Source organism: Rana temporaria, chromosome 12 (genome assembly GCF_905171775.1).
Source record: "Rana temporaria chromosome 12, aRanTem1.1, whole genome shotgun sequence".
Lineage (NCBI taxonomy): Eukaryota > Metazoa > Chordata > Amphibia > Anura > Ranidae > Rana > Rana temporaria.
Window position 1 is genome coordinate 126,313,062 of NC_053500.1, and position 19,799 is coordinate 126,332,860.

Below are 19,799 nucleotides of genomic sequence, written 5' to 3' on the forward strand. Positions count from 1 at the left end.
ACCGGCAAGCACATCCTAGCCGCATTTATCAAATGCATGGCAATTGATTTGAAATATATTTTTTGGGGATCTTAGACAAATGCAAGAGATACTGTGCTGGTGAGAATTCCAATGGGAGCGAAGATATGGCAGTTGTCACCTCATGTACCTTATGTCAATATGGCTGGATCAGGGGGCATGACCACCAGACATGTAGGAAGGTACCCACATCTTGTTTGCAACGCTAACAGTGTTCTGGCACCGTCGGAAAAATTTTATGAAGTAACTGTGGAGTCTTATACCATCTAGTTTTGATTTTGTACCCATTCTCCTGAATGCCTATTCGTTATGGCATGCTAAAGAAGTAGTATTTAATGTGATCAAAATATATATATATAAACCAGTACATACCTCAGGAATATGGGAACCCAGTGCAGATGTTGACAGATAGTTCCTAAAAGAAGCCTAGAAGCAAGATAAATCAATGTGATATGTTAATTGGTTTGGAATATGTAGAGAAGAAAGCCAGTAAAACATATGAATAATGATATGGGTGAAAATAGCTTTGTGGAAAACGCATCATCTCACAGTATAAAGGGCAATTCTAATTTCATGGACAAAACCAAGAAACAATAGGGCAGGAGATGAACCTGCTATACCTTGCTATGAGGGGAAAGAAATGTTCTTCTCCTCAATGAACATGGGAAAAAAAACTTGGGCTCGATTAAAGTAATTATAAAACCTAACAATAAACTTTTCTCTTTTGCTCCATTTGGTCTGTTAAATATGTGATTGAACAAGTTTTAGGTTTTTTTTGCTCCCTGTTGATCCTGACAGAAAAGCTTGTGAGCTGATAAGTTCCTGTGCTTTCTGCCTCCATTAATAAATAAAATGAAGCCTGTGTCACTTCTGTTAACCAGAACCTCAATCGTAATGCGAGACTTTCTTCCTGGTGTGGAGAAAGCCTCTTGAGGGGAGAGGGGGCGAGCAGGAGAGTCAGGACGCTATCTACTTTGCAGATAGAGAAAGGAGCTGTGTGTTAGTGGGCGTCCTGACACTCCTGCACCCCCCCTCCCCCCTCAAGAGGCTTTCTCCACACCAGGAAGAAAGCCTCGCATTACGGTGGTGATGGGAACAGTGGGCCATCTGCTGTTCCGCCTGCGTATCCCTGTTTCTATCTTTGGAACTGATCCACAGAATCAGTTTTCCATAGTTAGGCAGAAGATCCGACATGTGTAAGGGACTTACACTGCCGGATCTTAGGATGCAGGAGTCGAAATGCCGCGTCAGGTATGCAAATTAGCACTTACAGAGATCCACAAAGCTTTTCAGCTTCGTTTTTTCTCCGTAAGTATTAGTTTGCAAACGCAAAATTAGGGCTGCTTTTACAAAGTGTAAAGTGTAAAGTTAGTACACCTTGTAAAAGTAGACCCTTCTTTCCCGCGACGCTGTTATTTTTTTTTTTTTTATTTTTTTTTTTCCGCCGTATCTTTTTTTTTTTCCCGACGCAACTTTTTTTATCCGGCGCGATTCACAAAACTCGGCGTAACGTAAAACCGTGGAATGCACGTCGGGAAAATGACGTTGTGAGCATGCGCAGTACGGCCGGCACGGGAGCGCGCCTAATTTTAATGAGACTCGCCCCATTTGAATAGGAACGCCTTGCGCCGGCCGGATTTAAGTTACACAGCCGAAAATTTCTAGGTAAGTGCTTTGTGGATCGGGCACTTAGGTAGAAATTTTCCGGCAGTGTAACTTAAATGGGAATTTTTAAGTTACGGCGGCTGGCTGTGGATCTGGCCCAGTATGCTGTCTTTGGGTGGATCACTTCAAAATTTTCTAATGATTGAACCTGTTTGTGAATAAAACAAATGGCAACCATTTTACCAGAAATACAAGTTGACCATAGACTTACAGAAGTTGAAGGAATTTCCATGTTAAAGCCCCCAGAACTCTGAAAAGCTGTAAACATCGAGATGAAAAAATCCTGTGAGAGGCCGAGGTTGACCATTGCGTCTTTATTACCAGCATTAGGAGGAAGAGTGAAGTCTTTGGCACCATTTGGTATTTCAACAACCTGCCTATCCACTTCGTATTCCACCTAAAGGAAAAAAATCAGTTTACATCTTATAAATAGAGTTGCTTCTCAAAATAAAAATTACACACTGCAGTTATATATATTTGATGTATAATGAAGAATTGTGACTAATGCCAAGTAGTAAAACTAGAGAACCAACTCAAACAAAAAATAAATTCACCTCTACAGCGCCCGTTCTTTGCACCTCTGTCCCATTCACAGCCCCCCTTCTTTGAACATCAGTCCCCTTCCTTGCACCTCCATCCCTTTCACATCCCCTCTTTTTTGCACCCCTATCCCCTTCGCAACCCCCCTTCTTTGCACCTCAGTCCCCTTCACAGCCTGCCTTTTTGCACCTCCATCCCCTTTCACAGCCCCCCTCTTTGCACCTTAGTCCTTTTCACAGCCCCCCTCTTTGCACCTCTGTCCCCTTCACAGCCCCCCTTCTTTGCAGCTCTGTCCCCTTCACAGCCCCCCTTCTTTGCAGCTCTGTCCCCTTCACAGCCCCCCTTCTTTGCACCTCAGTCCCCTTCCTTGCACCCCCATATCTTTCACATCCTCCCCTTCCTTGCACATCCATCCCCTTGTCAGCCCCCCCTTATTTGCACATCCACCCCCTTCACAACCCCCCTTCTTTGCACATCAGTCCCCTTCACAGCCCACCATTTTGCACCTCCATCCCCTTTCACAACCCCCCCTCTTTTCACCTCAGTCCTTTTCACGGCCCCCTCTTTTCACCTCTGTCCCCTTCACAGCCCCCCTTCTTTGCACCTCTGTCCCCTTCACAACCCCTTCTTAGCACCTCAGTCCCCTTTCTTGCACCCCTATATCTTTCACATCCTCCCTTTCATTGCACATCCTTCCCCTTCTCAGCTTCCCCTTCTTTGCACCTCCATCCCCTTCACAGCCCCCCTTCCTTGCACCTCCATCCCCTTCACAGCCCCCCTCTTTGCACCCCAGTCTCCTTTATGTGAATGCCCCTCCCTTACTAATCCTACCTTACACAGCAGGTAGTAAGGAGAATACACAACATGCCCGGTCAGAGGGTGAGAGCTTCCCATATTTTCATGGTAAGAGGCAGATGATTGGTTGCTAGGACTGCCCCGCTACAAATCACCTGCCTTTTAACATGAAAAGATGGGCAGCTCTTGCCTTCTGTCCGGACATGCTGTGTATTCTCCCTACTACCTGCTATGTAAGATTAAATGCAGGGGCGGTGGAGGGGGCGAGGGTGGTGGGGTAGGAAGGAAGTATAATACAAGTGAGTCTGTTCAGTGGCAGAGCCACGGTCCAAAGAGGACTGTCGGGCCTCGTACACACGACAGAGGAACTCGACGTGCCAAACACGTCGAGTTCAGGGATGAAGCCGCCGAGGAGCTCGGCGGGGGCCGCCTTCTCCCATAGAACAACGAGAAAATAGAGAACATGTTCTCTATTTTCTCGACGAGTTCCTCGGCGGCTCCATCGGGCCAAAAGTGTACAGACGACAGAGTTTCTCGGCAGAATCCAGCTCTGACCGAGTTTCTCGCTGAATTCTGCCGAGAAACTCTGTCGTGTGTACGAGGCCTCATTCATGGACCACGGGCCGTCATTCAGGGCAGCCAGCAGAAAAAGTAACAGTGAAGTCCATGGACAGGAGCCTCTCATGGGGCCCCCAAGCAGTGCCCAAATGAGCCCATGCCCCTCAGGATGCTAGGATCCCATACATGTGTATGGGCTGTCCCCCCCGATGGCGGCTCTGCCCACAAACATATTTACACAGTAATTGTACCACACATGTGAGGTATCGCCATGAACATCCAAGACAGAGCAATAATTCTTGTGTGCAACTCCAAACTGGTAACCTGTAAAGACTTTTTAGGCATTGCCTATGAACTTACATCCATAATCACATCCATGTAGTCTCCTGTCACCACTGGAGTACTGGGCATTGTGTATTGTAAGCCACGGCTCCCACCAATAATGGACCCACCTTTGAAATAGAACATAGAAAGATGTATGCTGTGCTTTATACATTTTTATATTTGTATCTGTGTGTGTGTATGAGTATTTAATGCTGGTCAAAGGGGACTCTTAATGTGATTATAGGGATCTCACAGAAAAGGTTTTTCAACGAGACAGAGGACACAACCACAATTATAATTCCTTACTCATTAACAGCACTTTGATAAACAGAAACCCTATTGGTTGCTTGCAAATATTGTAATGGATATATTCAAAGACATTTTTACTGCCTTGCTGAATACACCAATTTAGCTATTACTGTACACTGCTGGGAAGGTATGGAAATCATCACTTATCGTGGATTTGTCAGGTCCTTTGGTGACCTCTATTGGTCTACTAGGATAAAAGAAAGATCAGTGCAGGTCACCAAAATCATTCAGGTGCACATTGTGAATGAATGGAGGCTTATGAAGCCCATGCACGTTGACATTATCTAAAAGTGGAACTTTACTCAGAAAATTAAGCCTGCGAGATCTCTTAAGGCTTGCTTCTTTTGCACGTATAGCTATGTAAAACATTAAGAATACGTGCCTGTACTGTTTAAAATTCAGTAATACACTTTCTCAACACATGCTTAGGTGCTCTTTATTTTTATAGCACTGGCAAATTTGTAGAAACCGATCTACTGACAGACTAAAAGCAGAATTAAACTCACCTATCTTTACAGCCAATGAAGCTGCTTCTGTTTAATCTGCAACTGACTTGATGCTGCACATGTGATCAGCTATGACACCAGCCATTTGATGTTTTAACAGTTTGGTTGGGGACACAGGCAAATGTGACAGCTAGCAACCTTGGCATTCCATGTAACTGTTTTTTTTCAAACCGTTAAATCGATGGGTTTAGTTCTTCTTTATGATTTACTGCTGTGCAGGGGCTCTGGGCTTCTGCAAAATGGCAGCTTCCAGCAAGAAGAAACAGGAGCAATGATGGAGGCACATTTTATTTTTTTCAAGTTTATATGCTTTAACCTCCCTGGCGGTATGATTATTTCAGAAAAAAAGGTGCTGAAAGCGGTACCATTAATTGCAAGGAAATTTGGCGTTTTATACTGTAGGCCTGTAATTCTTAGGAATAACGCACTTAAATCTGTCCAAACAAGAGTCTAGTAGGCATACCGGGTATGAAATTTTTTAAAAAACAAAATGATAAATTATAATATAATAAATAATTATAAATAATTATAACACATAATAATATAATTATAATAAAAATTATTCAATAATGTAATCAACTCAAAATCACTGAAATTTGCTCAGTTGCAGAATTGTCGCTGTCATTACTTACTTATTTTTTTATGACGAATTTCCCCACAAATCGCTATCGCACAATTCTGCAAGTGATTATAATTTATTATCGCTGTTTTCTAGTTGTGGATTCAGCGAGGCGAGCCCGAGTCTGACTCGGGGGTTACCGATCACAGCACAGAAATTTAACCCAGAGTCAGACTCGGGAATACCGCCAGGGGGGTTAAAGAAGAACTAACTCCATTGATTTAACCCCCCTGGCGGTATTCTCGAGTCTGGCCAGGGGTGGAAATCCTGTACCATTAGCGGTATCCCCGAGCCAGACTTGAGATCGCCTCGCAGTATCCAGGCAGGCAGAGTTACTTACCTTGTCCCTGGATCCTGCGATGCCTCCCCACTGTGTGATCGAGCTGCCGCCTCGCTCGATTCACACAGTGCCGAGTGCCGCCGAGCTCCGTTCCCTGAGACGTTACAACGCACGGGGGTGGAGATCGGCGCCAAATTCAAAAAAGTAAATACACAGTACACATACAGTATACTGTAATCTTATAGATTACAGTACTGTATGAAAAAATACACACCCCCTTTGTCCCTAGTGGTCTGTCCAGTGTCCTGCATGCCCTTTATATAATAAATACTGTTCTTTCTGCCTGGAAATTGGATATTGTCCATAGCAACCAAAAAGTGTCCCTTTATGTCAAAAGTGGTTTTAGAGCAGCTAGAAAACAGCGATAATAAATTAGAATCACTTGCAGAATTGAGCGATAGCGATTTGTGGGTAAATTCGTCATAAAAAAATAAAAGTAATGACAGCGACAATTCTGCAACTGAGCAAATTTCAGTGTTTTTGATTTGATTACATTATTGAATAATTTTTATTATAATTACATTATTATTTGCTATAATTATTTATAGTTATTTATTATATTATAATTTATGATTTTGTGTTTCAAACTTTATCATACCCGAGATGTCTACTAGACTCTTGTTTGGTCAGATTTAAGTGAGTTATTCCTAAGAATTACAGGCCTACAATAAATATCACCAAATTTCCATGCAAAATAATCATACCGCCAGGGAGGTTAAGAGCCCTTTCACACTGTTCTGCCCCTAGCGTCTGCGGTAAAACTCTGCTATTTTTAGCGGCGCTTTACCGTCGGATTTGCGGCGCTATTCGGACGCTAGCGGGGGGCTTTTAACCCACCCGCTGGCGGCCAGAAAATTGTTAAAACCGCTCGCAAACCACTGCTACAGCTGCAGGACTTTTTTTGATGCCCTGCCAGTGCACCGCTCCAGCGGTGGAGTAGGAGGAGCAGCTGTTTTAGGGGGGCTTTGCAGGAGCAAAACAGTTACATTCAAGGCATGCCAAGAATGTTAACTGGCACAGTTGCTTGTTCTTTTAAAGAGGAAGAACCCCCCCCCCCCCCGAAAAACGTTGAAAAAAATAAACCTGCAAGAGAAAGGCATAATGAGATAGAATGCATAGAATACTAGCTCATTATGTGGTACTTACCTGAGATCGAAGCCCCCAAAGTTCTCTTTGTTCCTCTCCACCACCGCCACCATGTCCCCTTGCATCTTCTTCCTGTTTTCGCCGCTCCGGCACTGTGATTGGTCGGAGCGGCGATGACGTCACTCCCGCGCATGCGTGGAAATACGGCATTAACCCAAGCATACTAGCTCATTATGTGGTACTTGCCTGAGATTGAAACCCCCAAAGTCCTCCTTGTTCCCCTCCGCCATGTCCCCTCGCATCTTCTACCTGTTTTTGTCGCTCCGGTGCAGTGATTGGCCAGAGCGGCGCGGAAATACGGCATTAACCCAAGTTATGCCGTTCAAAAAAATGGCACACTCAGTGCGCCTGCGCCGTTATCTACGGCGCGCATTCACCGTAGACATCACCAATTGTCATTATTGTAAATATCTCCTAAACTGTGTAGGTTTAGGAGATATTTATTGCACCTACAGGTAAACCTTAATCTAGGCTTACTTGTAGGTGCAAGTTGTGTGGTTGGGTTTACAAGCGCTTTAATCCAACTGTCAAGCCATCAAATGGATGGTGTCACAACTGATCACATGTGCACCACCTTGGCTACTGCAGATCAAACAGAGGCTAAAGCCTCGTACACACGACCGAGTTTCTCGGCAAAAACCAGCAAGAAACTTGCTGGAGATATTTTTTTGCCGAGGAAACCGGTCGTGTGTACATTTTCGTCGAGGAAACTGTCGAGAAACTCGACGAGCCAAAAAGAGAGCATGTTCTCTATTTCCTTGACGGGAATGGAGAAAATTGGCTTACAAGCCTAACAAGGAACTCGACGAGGAAAAATATGTGTTTCGCCCGTCGAGTTCCTCGGTCGTGTGTACGAGGCTTAAGAAGGCAGCTTCCTTGGCTGTAAAGGATATGAGGGTTTAGTTCTGCTTTAAGGCTAATCCAGAACCGTATCAGGATGGAATAAATAATGCTAGTGTGCCCAAAGACTTATCTTACCATTGGTTCATTACTGTTATTTCTGCTGCATTCTAAGCAACACGGCATAGCAGCTAAAAATGATATTTTATCAAAACAGCAAGAAGCAAGAGTAGAAACAGAATATATGCAAATAAATGAAGCAGTCCTTGCTTACCAACCAACATGCCCAGATTTGCATTAAATCCCAGGAAAACGTTTGATACCGATACACAAACCTGTGAGGAAAAAAACAAAAATCTTTTTTTTTTACATTTGATTCTGGAGTAGTTAAAGGAAAGATTACTGGTAATTGTAACTGTTAAAATTAAATGAAACCGAAATGTGTTCTGTTGTCCAACGGGAACTATAATAAGTTATTGTTCTCAACAGAGAATAACTCATATCTGAAAGAATGTTTCATTGTAGTTATAAATATAAAATTAAACTCAGACCTGTTCCTAAATTATTATAGTTCCCAGCAGACAATAACTCAATTCAGCTCATATATCGTCTGCCCTAAAAAAAATTCAAATAGAATAAATTATTCCTGCATAGTCTTCACATCTTGCAGTCACATCCTGCATAGTCTTCACGTCTTGTTGGTTGTTGTGTGCTGGTGGTGTATGTTTAGCTCTGTATGTTGAAGTACTCTCAGGTATTTGGGATATGTACTTATTTTTTTAAGAGCTCATTAGTCTACGGCCTTGTTCACGCGGGCAAGAATTTCGTCAGGAAAAAAACGTTCCTTGACGAGATTCTTGGAAAGAAACTCTTGCCGCCCGAGTGTACAGACTCTCGTTTCAAAAGAACCGCGGATCTCTTGAAAGGAAAGAACGCGTACGGCGAGCATGCTCTCGTCACATTCAATGCTGTCGCCGCCATCTTGCTTCACCCTACCTATGCGTGGAAGCTACCGCGCATGCGTCAAAGTCAAAGTTCCATGGCGACAAGTAAGTATACACACTATCGGGTTTGTCGTCGGGAAACAGGCCGACAAGAATCTTGACGAGAAAAAAGAGAGCAGGTTCTCTTTTCTTCTCGTCGAGATTCTGGCCAGATTTCCTGACGAGAAACCTGAAAGCCTCGTACACACGAACGATTTTCTTCGCAAGAAACAGTTTTCTTGCTGTTTTTTGCAGAGAAAAACGGTTGTGTGTACAAGGCTTACCACGTTGGGTGTTCAACCTGTCGCCCTTCAGCTGTTGCCGAACTACAATCAGCATCATCATGCGTCTGCCTTTGGGAGTCATTCTTGTAACTATCAGCTTTGCAATGCCTCATGGGACTTGTAATTTTGCAACAGCTGGAGGGCCACAGATTGAGCACCCATGGTCTACCACTACTGGAAGAAATATCTTCAAACATTCTGAGGTCATAAATTGGGCATGTAAGCCACACGACTCATCTTTACCATAATATGCCCCATGCAACGCGCTACTTTTATTTTGCAAAGCACAAAATGTGGGACTTTCCCAACAAAAACTGAACAGTTGGAAGGTAGAAAAGTGAAAAACATATGCCATATTTTACCATAGAACAGTGGCTGTAAGAGGCAAAGTCCCCATGTGTTTTTACAATAAGATAAAGACAGAGCAACAGAGGACACATGATTACCAATCATCAAGTTGTATAGTATACGATGTGCAAGGCATGTTTAACCATGAACCTTCTGGGTGTAGTCTACAATGCATCCTTAAGACCCCTTTCACACTGTAGCGTATTGCAGGCGCTATAGCGTTAAAAATAGCGCCTGCAATCCACCCTTAAACAGCTGTCACATTCACTCCAGTGTGAAAGCCCGAGAGCTTTTACACTGGAGCATTGCGCTAATAGTACGGTAAAAAAAGTCCGGCTAGCCGCATCTTTGGAGCGGTGAAGGAGCAGTGTGTTTACAGCTCCTTCACTGCTGATGCCCATTGAAATCAATGGGACAGCGCAGCTATACCACTGGCAATGCACTGCTGCAGCAGCGCATTGTGGATGGTTTTAAACTTTCTCGGCAGCTAGTGGGGGGTAAAACCGCCCCGCTACCGGCTGAAATGTGCCGCAAATCTGCCCATAGCATCGACGGTAAAAATAGTGTCGTTTTACCGCCGATGCTATGAGCGACTCAGTGTGAAAGGGGTCTTAGACCCCTTTCACACGCAGCATTGGTACAGTAACTCCCTCATTACACCCCTCCATGTTCTCCTCTCGAGGACTTCTCTGGAACTCCCTGCCCCAATCTCTCCAGCTATTTTCTGCCACGTCCAGCTCCTGCCCCTACCTAACAACTACAATTTTACTTTCTTCATCCCTCATCTCTACACAGTTATGACTTTTTGTATCACTTGCCCCTCCTCTATAGGTTGTAAACTTTCATGAGCAGGGCCCTCCTGAGTGCCGGTTCACACAGGGGCAACCCGACTTACAACGCAACTTTGCAAGGCAACTTCAGGGCGACTTGGAGCAACTTACAACGCGACTTAAAGTTGCCTCCAGGACAGGCGACTTTGGCTGTGGCCAATCAAAGAATAATCAGCTCTGTGGGAGGGAGGGGTTTGCTTGACTTTGGAGGCAACTTCCATTGAAATCAATGGGTACAAGTTGCCTAGAAGTCGCCTTGAAGTAGTACAGGAAACCTTTTCTGAAGTCAGAGCGACTTCAGTAGTGTACATTAAGACGTCTCTCATTGACTAACATGGGATTTTTGATGTCAAGCGACTTAAGGTCTGACAAGTCGGATCCCAAGTCACTGCAGTGTGAACCGGCACTAAATCTCTTGAATTACCTTGAATTGTATTTGTAACTAAAATGTCTAAATTTATATTGTAATATGCTGAGAAAACTGTTGGTGTTATATACAGTATATCCTGTATTTTAATAATAATTCAAGGTTCATTTTACATAAAAGTAATATTTTAAGTAAAGGTAAAGGTTAAAGGTAAAGGTTAAGTCCTGCTCCTTGGTTTCTTACAAAATGTCTAGAGTTCTAGAGTGAAATGTTCCCACTACAAATGTTTCACTCTGTACCTGTCCCCCCTGGAAGTTTTGGGTGTTCTCAGCCAAATTTGTGTTCCACTTCATCCTGTTGCATTCTCTATTATATAATATAAACATCGAAATCTATTATTGAGAGTAAAGACCTCTTAAAATGGTCATAGCAGGTGTGAAGACTAGGATTTCTCGACAATTTACTCCCTGAGCAACAACAGTTTTGGGTGGACTAACCCTTTAAATGAGGATTCCTTCATAAATTACCATGCATACCCATCTCTCTACTGTAGCGTTCCAGTTGTTGCAGCTGTCCCACTCTAATGCCGCGTACACACGGTCAGAATTTCCGACAAGAAAAGTTCGATGTGAGCTTTTGGTCGAAAATTTCGACTGTGTGTAGGCTCCATCGGACCTTTTCTGACGGAATTTCCGACAACAACAATTTGAGAGCTGGTTCTCAATTTTTCAAACGGGAAAAGTTCTTGTCGGAAATCCCGATCGTCTGTATGCAATTCCGATGCACAAAAAAACACACGCATGCTCGGAATCAAGTCGACGCATGCTCAGAAGCATTGAACTTCATTTTTCTCGGCTCGACGTAGTGTTGTACGTCAACTTGTTCTAGACGGTCAGAATTTTGTGTAACAGAGTGTATGCAACACAAGTTTGAGGCAATATTCAGTCGGAAAAAAATCCACGGTTTCCTTGTAGGAAATTCTGATTATGTGTACACGGCATACGCATAGGTGTGCGCAGCCTATTGCATTAGGGTGTGCACCCCAAAGTTTAAACACATGAATGCCACCTGCAGTCACAGGGAGGAGGCTCTGGTAGTGGGAGACAGTTGATTGGGGCAATTTTATATTACACCCTAAATACGGGTGTAATATGTTCCTAGGGTTGAACTTAGCCTTTAATTTAATAGGGGCATTTACACTGGCCACTGGCACCCCCAACCACCCACCTGTTGCCGCCCTGGATAATGCTAATGTACATGGGGTGATTAGGGTGTGCCCAGGCACACCCTGTGCGCACACCTATGGGCATAAGACTGAAATATGATGATCAGCTCTTGGCCTCTTAATTTGCTGACTGAAACAATGAAGAAGGGAGGGGGTGGGTGCTTCCGGCTCTCATCTCTGAATGCTGGGAGGCAGAGCTAGCTGTGAAACAGACAGTGGAGGTGGATCTGGATAGTATTGTCAGGATTTTTTATGGCTCTGCCCCATCAACCCCTGTCGAGCAATAGCCCACTATCGAATGAATGTAGGGTACAGAAATATATTAGCAAAATATACCTGTGTGATCAAAAAGGGAAGCTTAGCCCTAAAAAAAAAAATGTATGTGCTTTTACACTGATGCTGTGTGCAATGCAGTGTACTCACAGTTTTCATGCGGGTTAGCTGCACTTTGCTATACACTTCTATTATGTCCTGCTGTTTGGGTGTGCTTTTTAATGTACCACATCAGTGTGAAGTGCCCTTAATTATTTTGGCTACACACCAACACATGAAGCTTTGTTTATTTGTACTTTTGCTATTAATTGCTTTTTTACAACACTATTTAACAAAACAAAATAAAAAAACAACTTAGCATGCACTTACCATCTCACTAAGGACGGCTTCAATATGACCTTTTATTATATTTGTTAACGCAGAAAGCATACTGATGAAAAGTAAAAAATATGTCAGTAAATAAAAATATGTCAGTAAAACATTTTAGGTAACATAATAAGTAGCAAGTAATGTTGAAGTAGACCAAAGTCCATCATGTTCAAAATATTCTGCTTCTAATACTAGTGATAAAGAATGATGCCGCGTACACAAGATAATTTTTCGGCATTAAAAAAAAATACGTTTTTCGGCATGTAGAAAAAACAAAGTTTTTCCAACTTCATCATTAAAACGACGTTGCCCACACACCATCGTTTTAAAAAAAATGCTCTAGCAAAGCGCGGTGACGTACAACACGTACGACGGCACTATAAAGGGGAAGTTCCATGCGGATGACACCACCCTTGGGGCTGCTTTAGCTGATTCCGTGTTAGTAAAAGACGATTTGCGCTTTTCTGTCTGTTACAGCGTGATGAATGTGCTTACTCCATTACGAATGGTAGTTTTACCAGAACGAGCGCTCCCATCTCATAACTTGCTTCTGAGCATGCGTGGGTTTTAAACGTCGTTTTAGCCCACCCACGATAATTTTTTACAAGGTCGTTAAAAAATGCAGCATGTTGGAAAAAAAATGTTGTCGTTTTTCAGAACCCGAAAAATGATGTGAAGCCCACACACGATCATTTTAAATGAAATGTTTTAAAAACAACGTTTTTTTCATGCCGAAAAATTAACGTGTGTACGCGGCATAAGGCTCAGTTCACACTGAAAATGACCCCGGATCATGGCATGCTGCCCATTTAGCTGACACAGGCTTATTTACAACTAGAAATAAATGTATATACGTTCCAGTAATTTACAGATGGTATAGCTAGTTGGGCTCTTGATAAGAGTGCCAACTATGCGTGCCTTTCTGTCCACCTCCTTCCATTTATAGAAGATGTACTATGGAGTCTATGAATGAAATGTGATCTATGAATAGAGGCTTGGTGGATGAATAAAAAGTCTGCCGCCTCCATTCATGGATCATGTTTCCTTCATAGAAGCTATAGTACAGTTTTTATGAATGAAGGAGGTGGACAAAAATAACAGGCATAGTCAGCACTTTTGACGGGTGCATATGTAAGGTCCCTCAGCTCAATTAACCTACAGTGAAAGATTATGGCAGCAGGGCTAGGGGGGATCAGAGGAAGAAGAGTTAAACTCGTAACAAAATGTCCCATACTCCACTTGAGTGCTTTCGTCATATACCGCTTCCTCCAGGCTGGACCTTCAGATATCAGATATTACAGACCATATATTGTAACTAAGAACCAGATGAGACTAGCTCAGATACACAGCTTGAACATCAACTGTTTTATTTGAGATCTCACACAAATATATACATCAGGATGACAATACAAACTGTAACCAGAAACCTAATTAAAGCGGGGGTTCACCCTTAGAGGGCACTTTTCCCCCTTAGATTCCTGCTCGTTATTACTAGGGGAATCGGCTATTTATTTTAAAATATGTGCAGTACTTACCCGTTTACGAGACGCATCCTCTCCGTCGCTTCCGGGTATGGGCTTCGGGAATGGGCGTTCCTTCTTGATTGACAGGCTTCCGAGAGGCTTCCGACGGTCGCATCCATCGCGTCACTATTTTCCGAAAGAAGCCGAACGTCGGTGCGCAGGCGCAGTATAGAGCCGCACCGACGTTCGGCTTCTTTCGGCTACGAGTGACGCGATGGATGCGACCGTCGGAAGCCTCTCGGAAGAATGTCAATCAAGAAGGAACGCCCGCTCCCGAAGACCCATACCCGGAAGCGACGGAAGAAGATGCAGCTCGAAAACGGGTAAGTACTGCTCATATTTTAATATAAATAGCCGATTCCCCTAGACCGAACGAGCAGGAAGCTAAGGGGAGATTTTTTTTTTTTTTTTAAATGGGTGAACTCCCGCTTTAACTAATTATCCAACCAGACTAGGTGACTCAGAGATATGACCTTGTGTGTCAGCCTTGTCGTCTTCTAGCTCTCCGACTATACAATGCACATTATCATAAATATCAGCATAGAACTCCTTCACACAATAGCAGAGTTAATTAGCACAAATAACAGAAAGAGCCTCAGGCCTCGTACACACGACCGAGTTTCTCTGCAAAAACCAGCAAGAAACTTGCTGGGAGATATTTTTTTGCCGAGGAAACCGGTCGTGTGTACATTTTCGTTGAGGAAACTGTCGAGAAACTCGACGAGACAAAAAGAGAGCATGTTCTCTATTTCCTTGACGGGAATGGAGAAAATTGGCTTGTCAAGTTTCTCGACGGCTTCACAAGGAACTCGACGAGCAAAACGATGTGTTTCGCCCGTCGAGTTCCTCGGTCGTGTGTACGAGGCTTAAGAAGGCACACTAGACATACTTGCAATAAACACATTATAGCAGACATGCCTGGAATGGTGACTTGCTGATGACATCAATATCTGCTACGAGTCTCCACAGTGTGAAGCAGTCACAATTTTTTAATATGGTAGTTAGGCCCTATACAGAGTTCTCAGAGTCTGTGTGTCTTGGGCAGACATGGACTTGAATCCAAAGTAACATTACTTCAAGGGTCCCCAGGTATACACCTCACAAAGAGTAGTGTTCCCTTAAAATCCAGGGCCCATAATCAGTAAGCAAGAGGCTAGCATTCAGTCGCCTCCAAAAGCCTCTGTCCCTGATAAATCTAACACATTCAAGCATAATGCAGTGCAAAGAACACTATGCAGAAAACTGTATCAACCTTTTTTTTTTGCAACCACTCTGAAGTTGAAAGGTAAAAATAGTGCATGCACGCACTCTTGCAAAACTATGTGCCTTGTGGCTATTCCATAGGGTCTCCTAGCTGCTGTTTAGGCTCAGTGCAGGGCCTCAGATTATATTAGACCTCTTGGCATCAGCTCTGCTGCTCAGAAGTCATAGGCTTTCCACATATCCCTCTTAGGTAAATATTTATATTTGTACTTCTTACATTTATTTTAAGGTAAAATTGTGACTAAGGCCGGGTTCACACTGGTACGACATGACAGTCATACAACTTTCATCCTACTTTGCTCTGCGGCATCAGCCTTAGGCCGGGTTCACACTGGTCCGACAAACGCTCCGACATTGGGTGCTCATGTCGCATGACGTGTGAAAATCAATGTTTCCCTATGAGAGCCGTCATAACTGGTCCGACACAAGTCGACCCGACTATGAAAATGCTCCCTGTACTATTTTGGTCCAACTTTGATCCTACTTCAGCCCATTGAATATCATTGAAGTTGGATCAAAGTAGGACCCTTGTGCTTACCATCCGACTTTTGACATCCGACATTGTGATTACAGCAGCAGTAAAAGGAATTTATCTCACACTGGGATTGTTTTGATTGGTCAAAGTAGTATGCTGTTCATGAAAGTCGGATGGATGTAGGATCAATGTATGGCCAATATAGGACCAATGTAGGACCAAGGTCGCAGAGCAAAGTAGGATGAAAGTCGTACTACTGTCCTGTAGTATAGTGTGAACCCAGCCTGTGGCTGGGTTCACACTGATACAACACGACAGTCATCTGACTTTCATCCTACTTTGCTTTGCGACATCAGTCCTACATTGGTCCTACATCCATTCGACTTTCATGAACAGAATACTACTTTTGATCCGACTTTGTGATAGTCTGACTTGTTCTTTGACCAATCAAAACAATCCCAGTCTGAGATAAATCATTTTTACTACTGCTGTAATCACAATGTCGGATGTCACAAGTCAGATGGTTAGGACAAGGATCCTACTTTGATCTGACTTCAATGATATTCAATGGGCTGAAGTAGGATCAAAGTCGGACCAAAGTAGTACAGGGAGTAGTTTCAAAGTCGGACCGACTTGTGTCGGAGCAGTTATGACGGCTCTCATAGGGAAACATTAATTTTTACACGTCATGCGACATGAGCTCCCAATGTCGGAGCGTTTGTCGGACAAGTGTGAACCCGGGATCAAACAGAATATGTCACATATAGACAATGACTAAAATTAAGTGTAAAATCTATTATAATAACATTCATACCCAAGGGGTCCTGTGATTCTTACTCCTCCCATCACAGTCTTGCAAGCTGAAACACTGAGTATAGGGATACCTCTTTCTGTCCTGGTAACTCTCAGATCTGCAAGAACACCGGCGTCTGCTTTGATATCAATTTTTCCAACAAGGAGTCTAGAAAAAAGAATTACTCAGTTAATAGTAGGATTAAGATCATAAGAAAATATCCATACACAATTGTGTGTTTTTACAAAAAACATGTCCCCCATTTGAGAATAAATTTTCTTTCTACTGATCAGTATTAAATTCAATACCTGTGAAATACGTGTCTTTACAAATGTACAGTCTCTAAATCCTTGAAAAACAGGAGTCACAAGCTTGAAAAACATTCTGTTTGCTGCAGCAGCCCAGGCCAATGTGACCTTATCACAGGTGAACAAGTGACCATTACCAAGAAACAACATTGTCCATGACATGGGCAAATTTCATAAACGATAAAGAAAATTATAACCGCAGTTGATAAATCATGAGAATAATCTGAACTATTCTATTCCCAAATTCAAAGATCAATCCCAGATACCTAGCTTTAACCATATACTATATCTCCAAAGCTCAACACAGTTGAGAACAAGATGCAAAAATGTATGCATTCATGCCTTGACTTGTATTGTGTTGTCCTTATATGAGTCCTTAACCTCCCTGGCGGTATGATTATTTCAGAAAAAAGGTGCTGAAAGCGGTACCATTATTTGCAAGGAAATTTGGCGTTATATACTGTAGGCCTGTAATTCTTAGGAATAACTCACTTAAATCTGACCAAACAAGAGTCTTGTAGGCATCCCGGGTATGACATTTTTTTAAAAACAAAATTATAAATTATAATATAATAAATAATTATAAATAATTATAACAAGTAATAATATAATTATAATACAAATTATTTAATAATGTAATCAACTCAAAATCACTGAAATTTGCTCAGTTGCAGAATTGTCGCTGTCATTACTTTTATTTTTTTATGACGAATTTCCCCACAAATCGCTATCGCACAATTCTGCAAGTGATTATAATTGATCTCCTGATGAAGTCACGTGATGTGACGAACACGCGTCGGGACACCAGAGCACCAATCAGGAGCAGCACCAGACGGACGGCAGACGAGCGCGGCGCTCGTGGATTTGCGATCGTTCCCATCACTGCTCCATGTGAGTTTTTTACCGCACCTTTGTGTTTCCATATACTTTTGTTGTACCATTCACGCGATGTGCCCCCCCTCTCTCACTTCTCCCTACCCCGGTTTCTTCCATCTTACCACGAGCAATCGGCTTGGAGGACACTGAGGGATTGGAGCTGAGACGGAGAGAAGTCAGAGAGACGAGCTCGGCGCTCGTGGAGATAGGCTCCCTTTTCTTACACGTTGTGTAAGTAGTGTAAGTGTATACTTACCCACCTTTGCTACACCCCTTTTCCTCATATGTGATAGAAGAACCAGGTTACACCTCATATTTTTTCTCCCTTATGTATGACCAATCACCGATGAGTACACAGAGTGACAGCCATCTAACAGGAATTTGGAGTATTGGTAATTATCTTTGGCTTTAAGTGACAGCTGGGAGGTAAGCTGACAAGATCACTTATGGTGTGGGCTGCATGCTGTTGTGGATTTGATCAAACTGCACATTTTCCACCCACGTGCATTTGGATTTTGTTTTCACTTTCAACCATCCACTTACTCCATTAATTTCACCTGGAACTGTTTTGTATTTACTTGGACTAATCCGGGACTTTTTGCATATCATATATATTTCATATATTTTTATCTTCATCACTTATATGTTTTTTTCACCGAAGCATTTTCACCATGGATTTTTAATACGGTCCAGTTAGGACTGTACTTATAGATTGTCACATAGGTCCCTTCCATTTTCTGTCTGCATAGTTTTTCACTTCCCAAGTTCACACTACTTCACCCCTCCCCCCCTCCCCTTCCTTTTGCTCACTTATAACACTAGTTTAATTCACAGCGCAGACATATACACTTTTTAATGATTATAATTGATTATCGCTGTTTTCTAGCTGCTCTAAAACCATTTTTGACATAAAGGGACACTTTTGGTTGCTATGGACAATCTACAGTTTGCAGGCAGAAAGAACAGTTTTTATTATATAAAAGAACATGCAGGACACTGGGCAGACCACTAGGGACAAGGGGGTGTGTATTTTTTACATACAGTACTGTAATCTATAAGATTACAGTATACTGTGTGTATTGTGTTTGTTTACGTTTTTGAATTTGGCGCCGTTCTCTGCTCCCGTGCGTCGTAACGTCGCAGGGAATGGAGATCGAGCAAGGTCCCGCTCGCTCACACAGCGCGGTGGCATCGCTGGATCCAGGGACAAGGTAAGTAACTTTGTCTGTGGCTGCAGCGAGGCAAGCCCGAGCAAGCTGACTCGGGGTTACCGCTTTATAAAAATCTCACCCCGATTCAGACTAGGGGGGTTAAAGTGCATATTTTAGATACATTAGTGAAGGGTTAAAATCCCTATCATGTTATTTTTTTTTCCCCCTTTGGGTTAGTATTCTATTCACTTCCTGTCCTAACACAACAGGAACTGACAGAAAATGCTTGAAAAGTGCTTGAAAAAAAATGCTTGAAAAGACTTCCAATCTTAAGAGTTATAGGAAGTATTGAAGGATTTGTGCCTTACTAGTCTTCTTGACCTTGTAATATACAGTAAAACCTTGGTTTGAGGGTAACTTGGTTTGAGAGCGTTTTGCAAGACAAGCAAAACTGTTAAATACATGTTGACTTGATATACAAGCGATGTCTTGATATAAAACATGTCACAACTGAGTATAAAAGAGCTGTTTTTTTTTTAGCCGGCAAATGTCTCCCAACATTCTGCCTGTGTGTACAGGGCTTTACATACCCCACTTTTAAGTACACAATGGGACCAGAGCATGTATGTAAAACGAAAATGTACTTAAAGTGAAACAATACCCTTTTTCACTTCTAGGGTGTAGTGGGGGGTCAGGGGCTGTAGTGAGGGTGTTAGGGGCACACTGGAACAGGGCAGGCTATGCTCTCGGAGCTTCAGCTCCTTCTACTGCGGTTGTAAAATGTATGTAGAGTACTTGTAAGGCACGTTACATACACTCGCAGGTATGTCCTTACTCGCGAGTGTATGTAAAGTGAGTGTATTTAAAGCAGGGTATGCCTGTAACTACAATTTCCTACTTTATCCAAAACTCAAAAAATACTTTTGACTACAGATACTGTATACTTTAACCACTTAAGGACCGCCTAACGCCGATATACATTGGCAGAATGGCACGGCTGGGCACAGGCACATACAGGTACATCGTCTTTAAGAGCCCTGCCGTGGGTCACGCACGCAGCACCGGCGCGTG

General features: G+C 42.9%; 2 protein-coding genes across 2 annotated transcripts in view; one reads left to right on the forward strand and one right to left on the reverse strand.

Moving 5' to 3' along the window:
* The window catches only part of LOC120918789 (BPI fold-containing family C protein-like), a 332,741-nt gene that overhangs the window by 173,096 nt on the left and 139,846 nt on the right, over window positions 1-19,799 (forward strand). The window lies entirely within an intron of this gene.
* BPIFB2 (BPI fold containing family B member 2) overlaps window positions 1-19,799 on the reverse strand; it is a 38,973-nt gene that overhangs the window by 8,958 nt on the left and 10,216 nt on the right. Inside the window, exons 5-10 of the mRNA XM_040330588.1 lie at window positions 16,415-16,561; window positions 12,340-12,400; window positions 7,935-7,995; window positions 3,937-4,028; window positions 1,895-2,080; window positions 391-444 (exon numbers count right to left, since the gene is read on the reverse strand). Coding sequence (XP_040186522.1) covers window positions 391-444; window positions 1,895-2,080; window positions 3,937-4,028; window positions 7,935-7,995; window positions 12,340-12,400; window positions 16,415-16,561 — 601 coding nt within the window. The remainder of the gene's footprint in view (window positions 1-390; window positions 445-1,894; window positions 2,081-3,936; window positions 4,029-7,934; window positions 7,996-12,339; window positions 12,401-16,414; window positions 16,562-19,799) is intronic.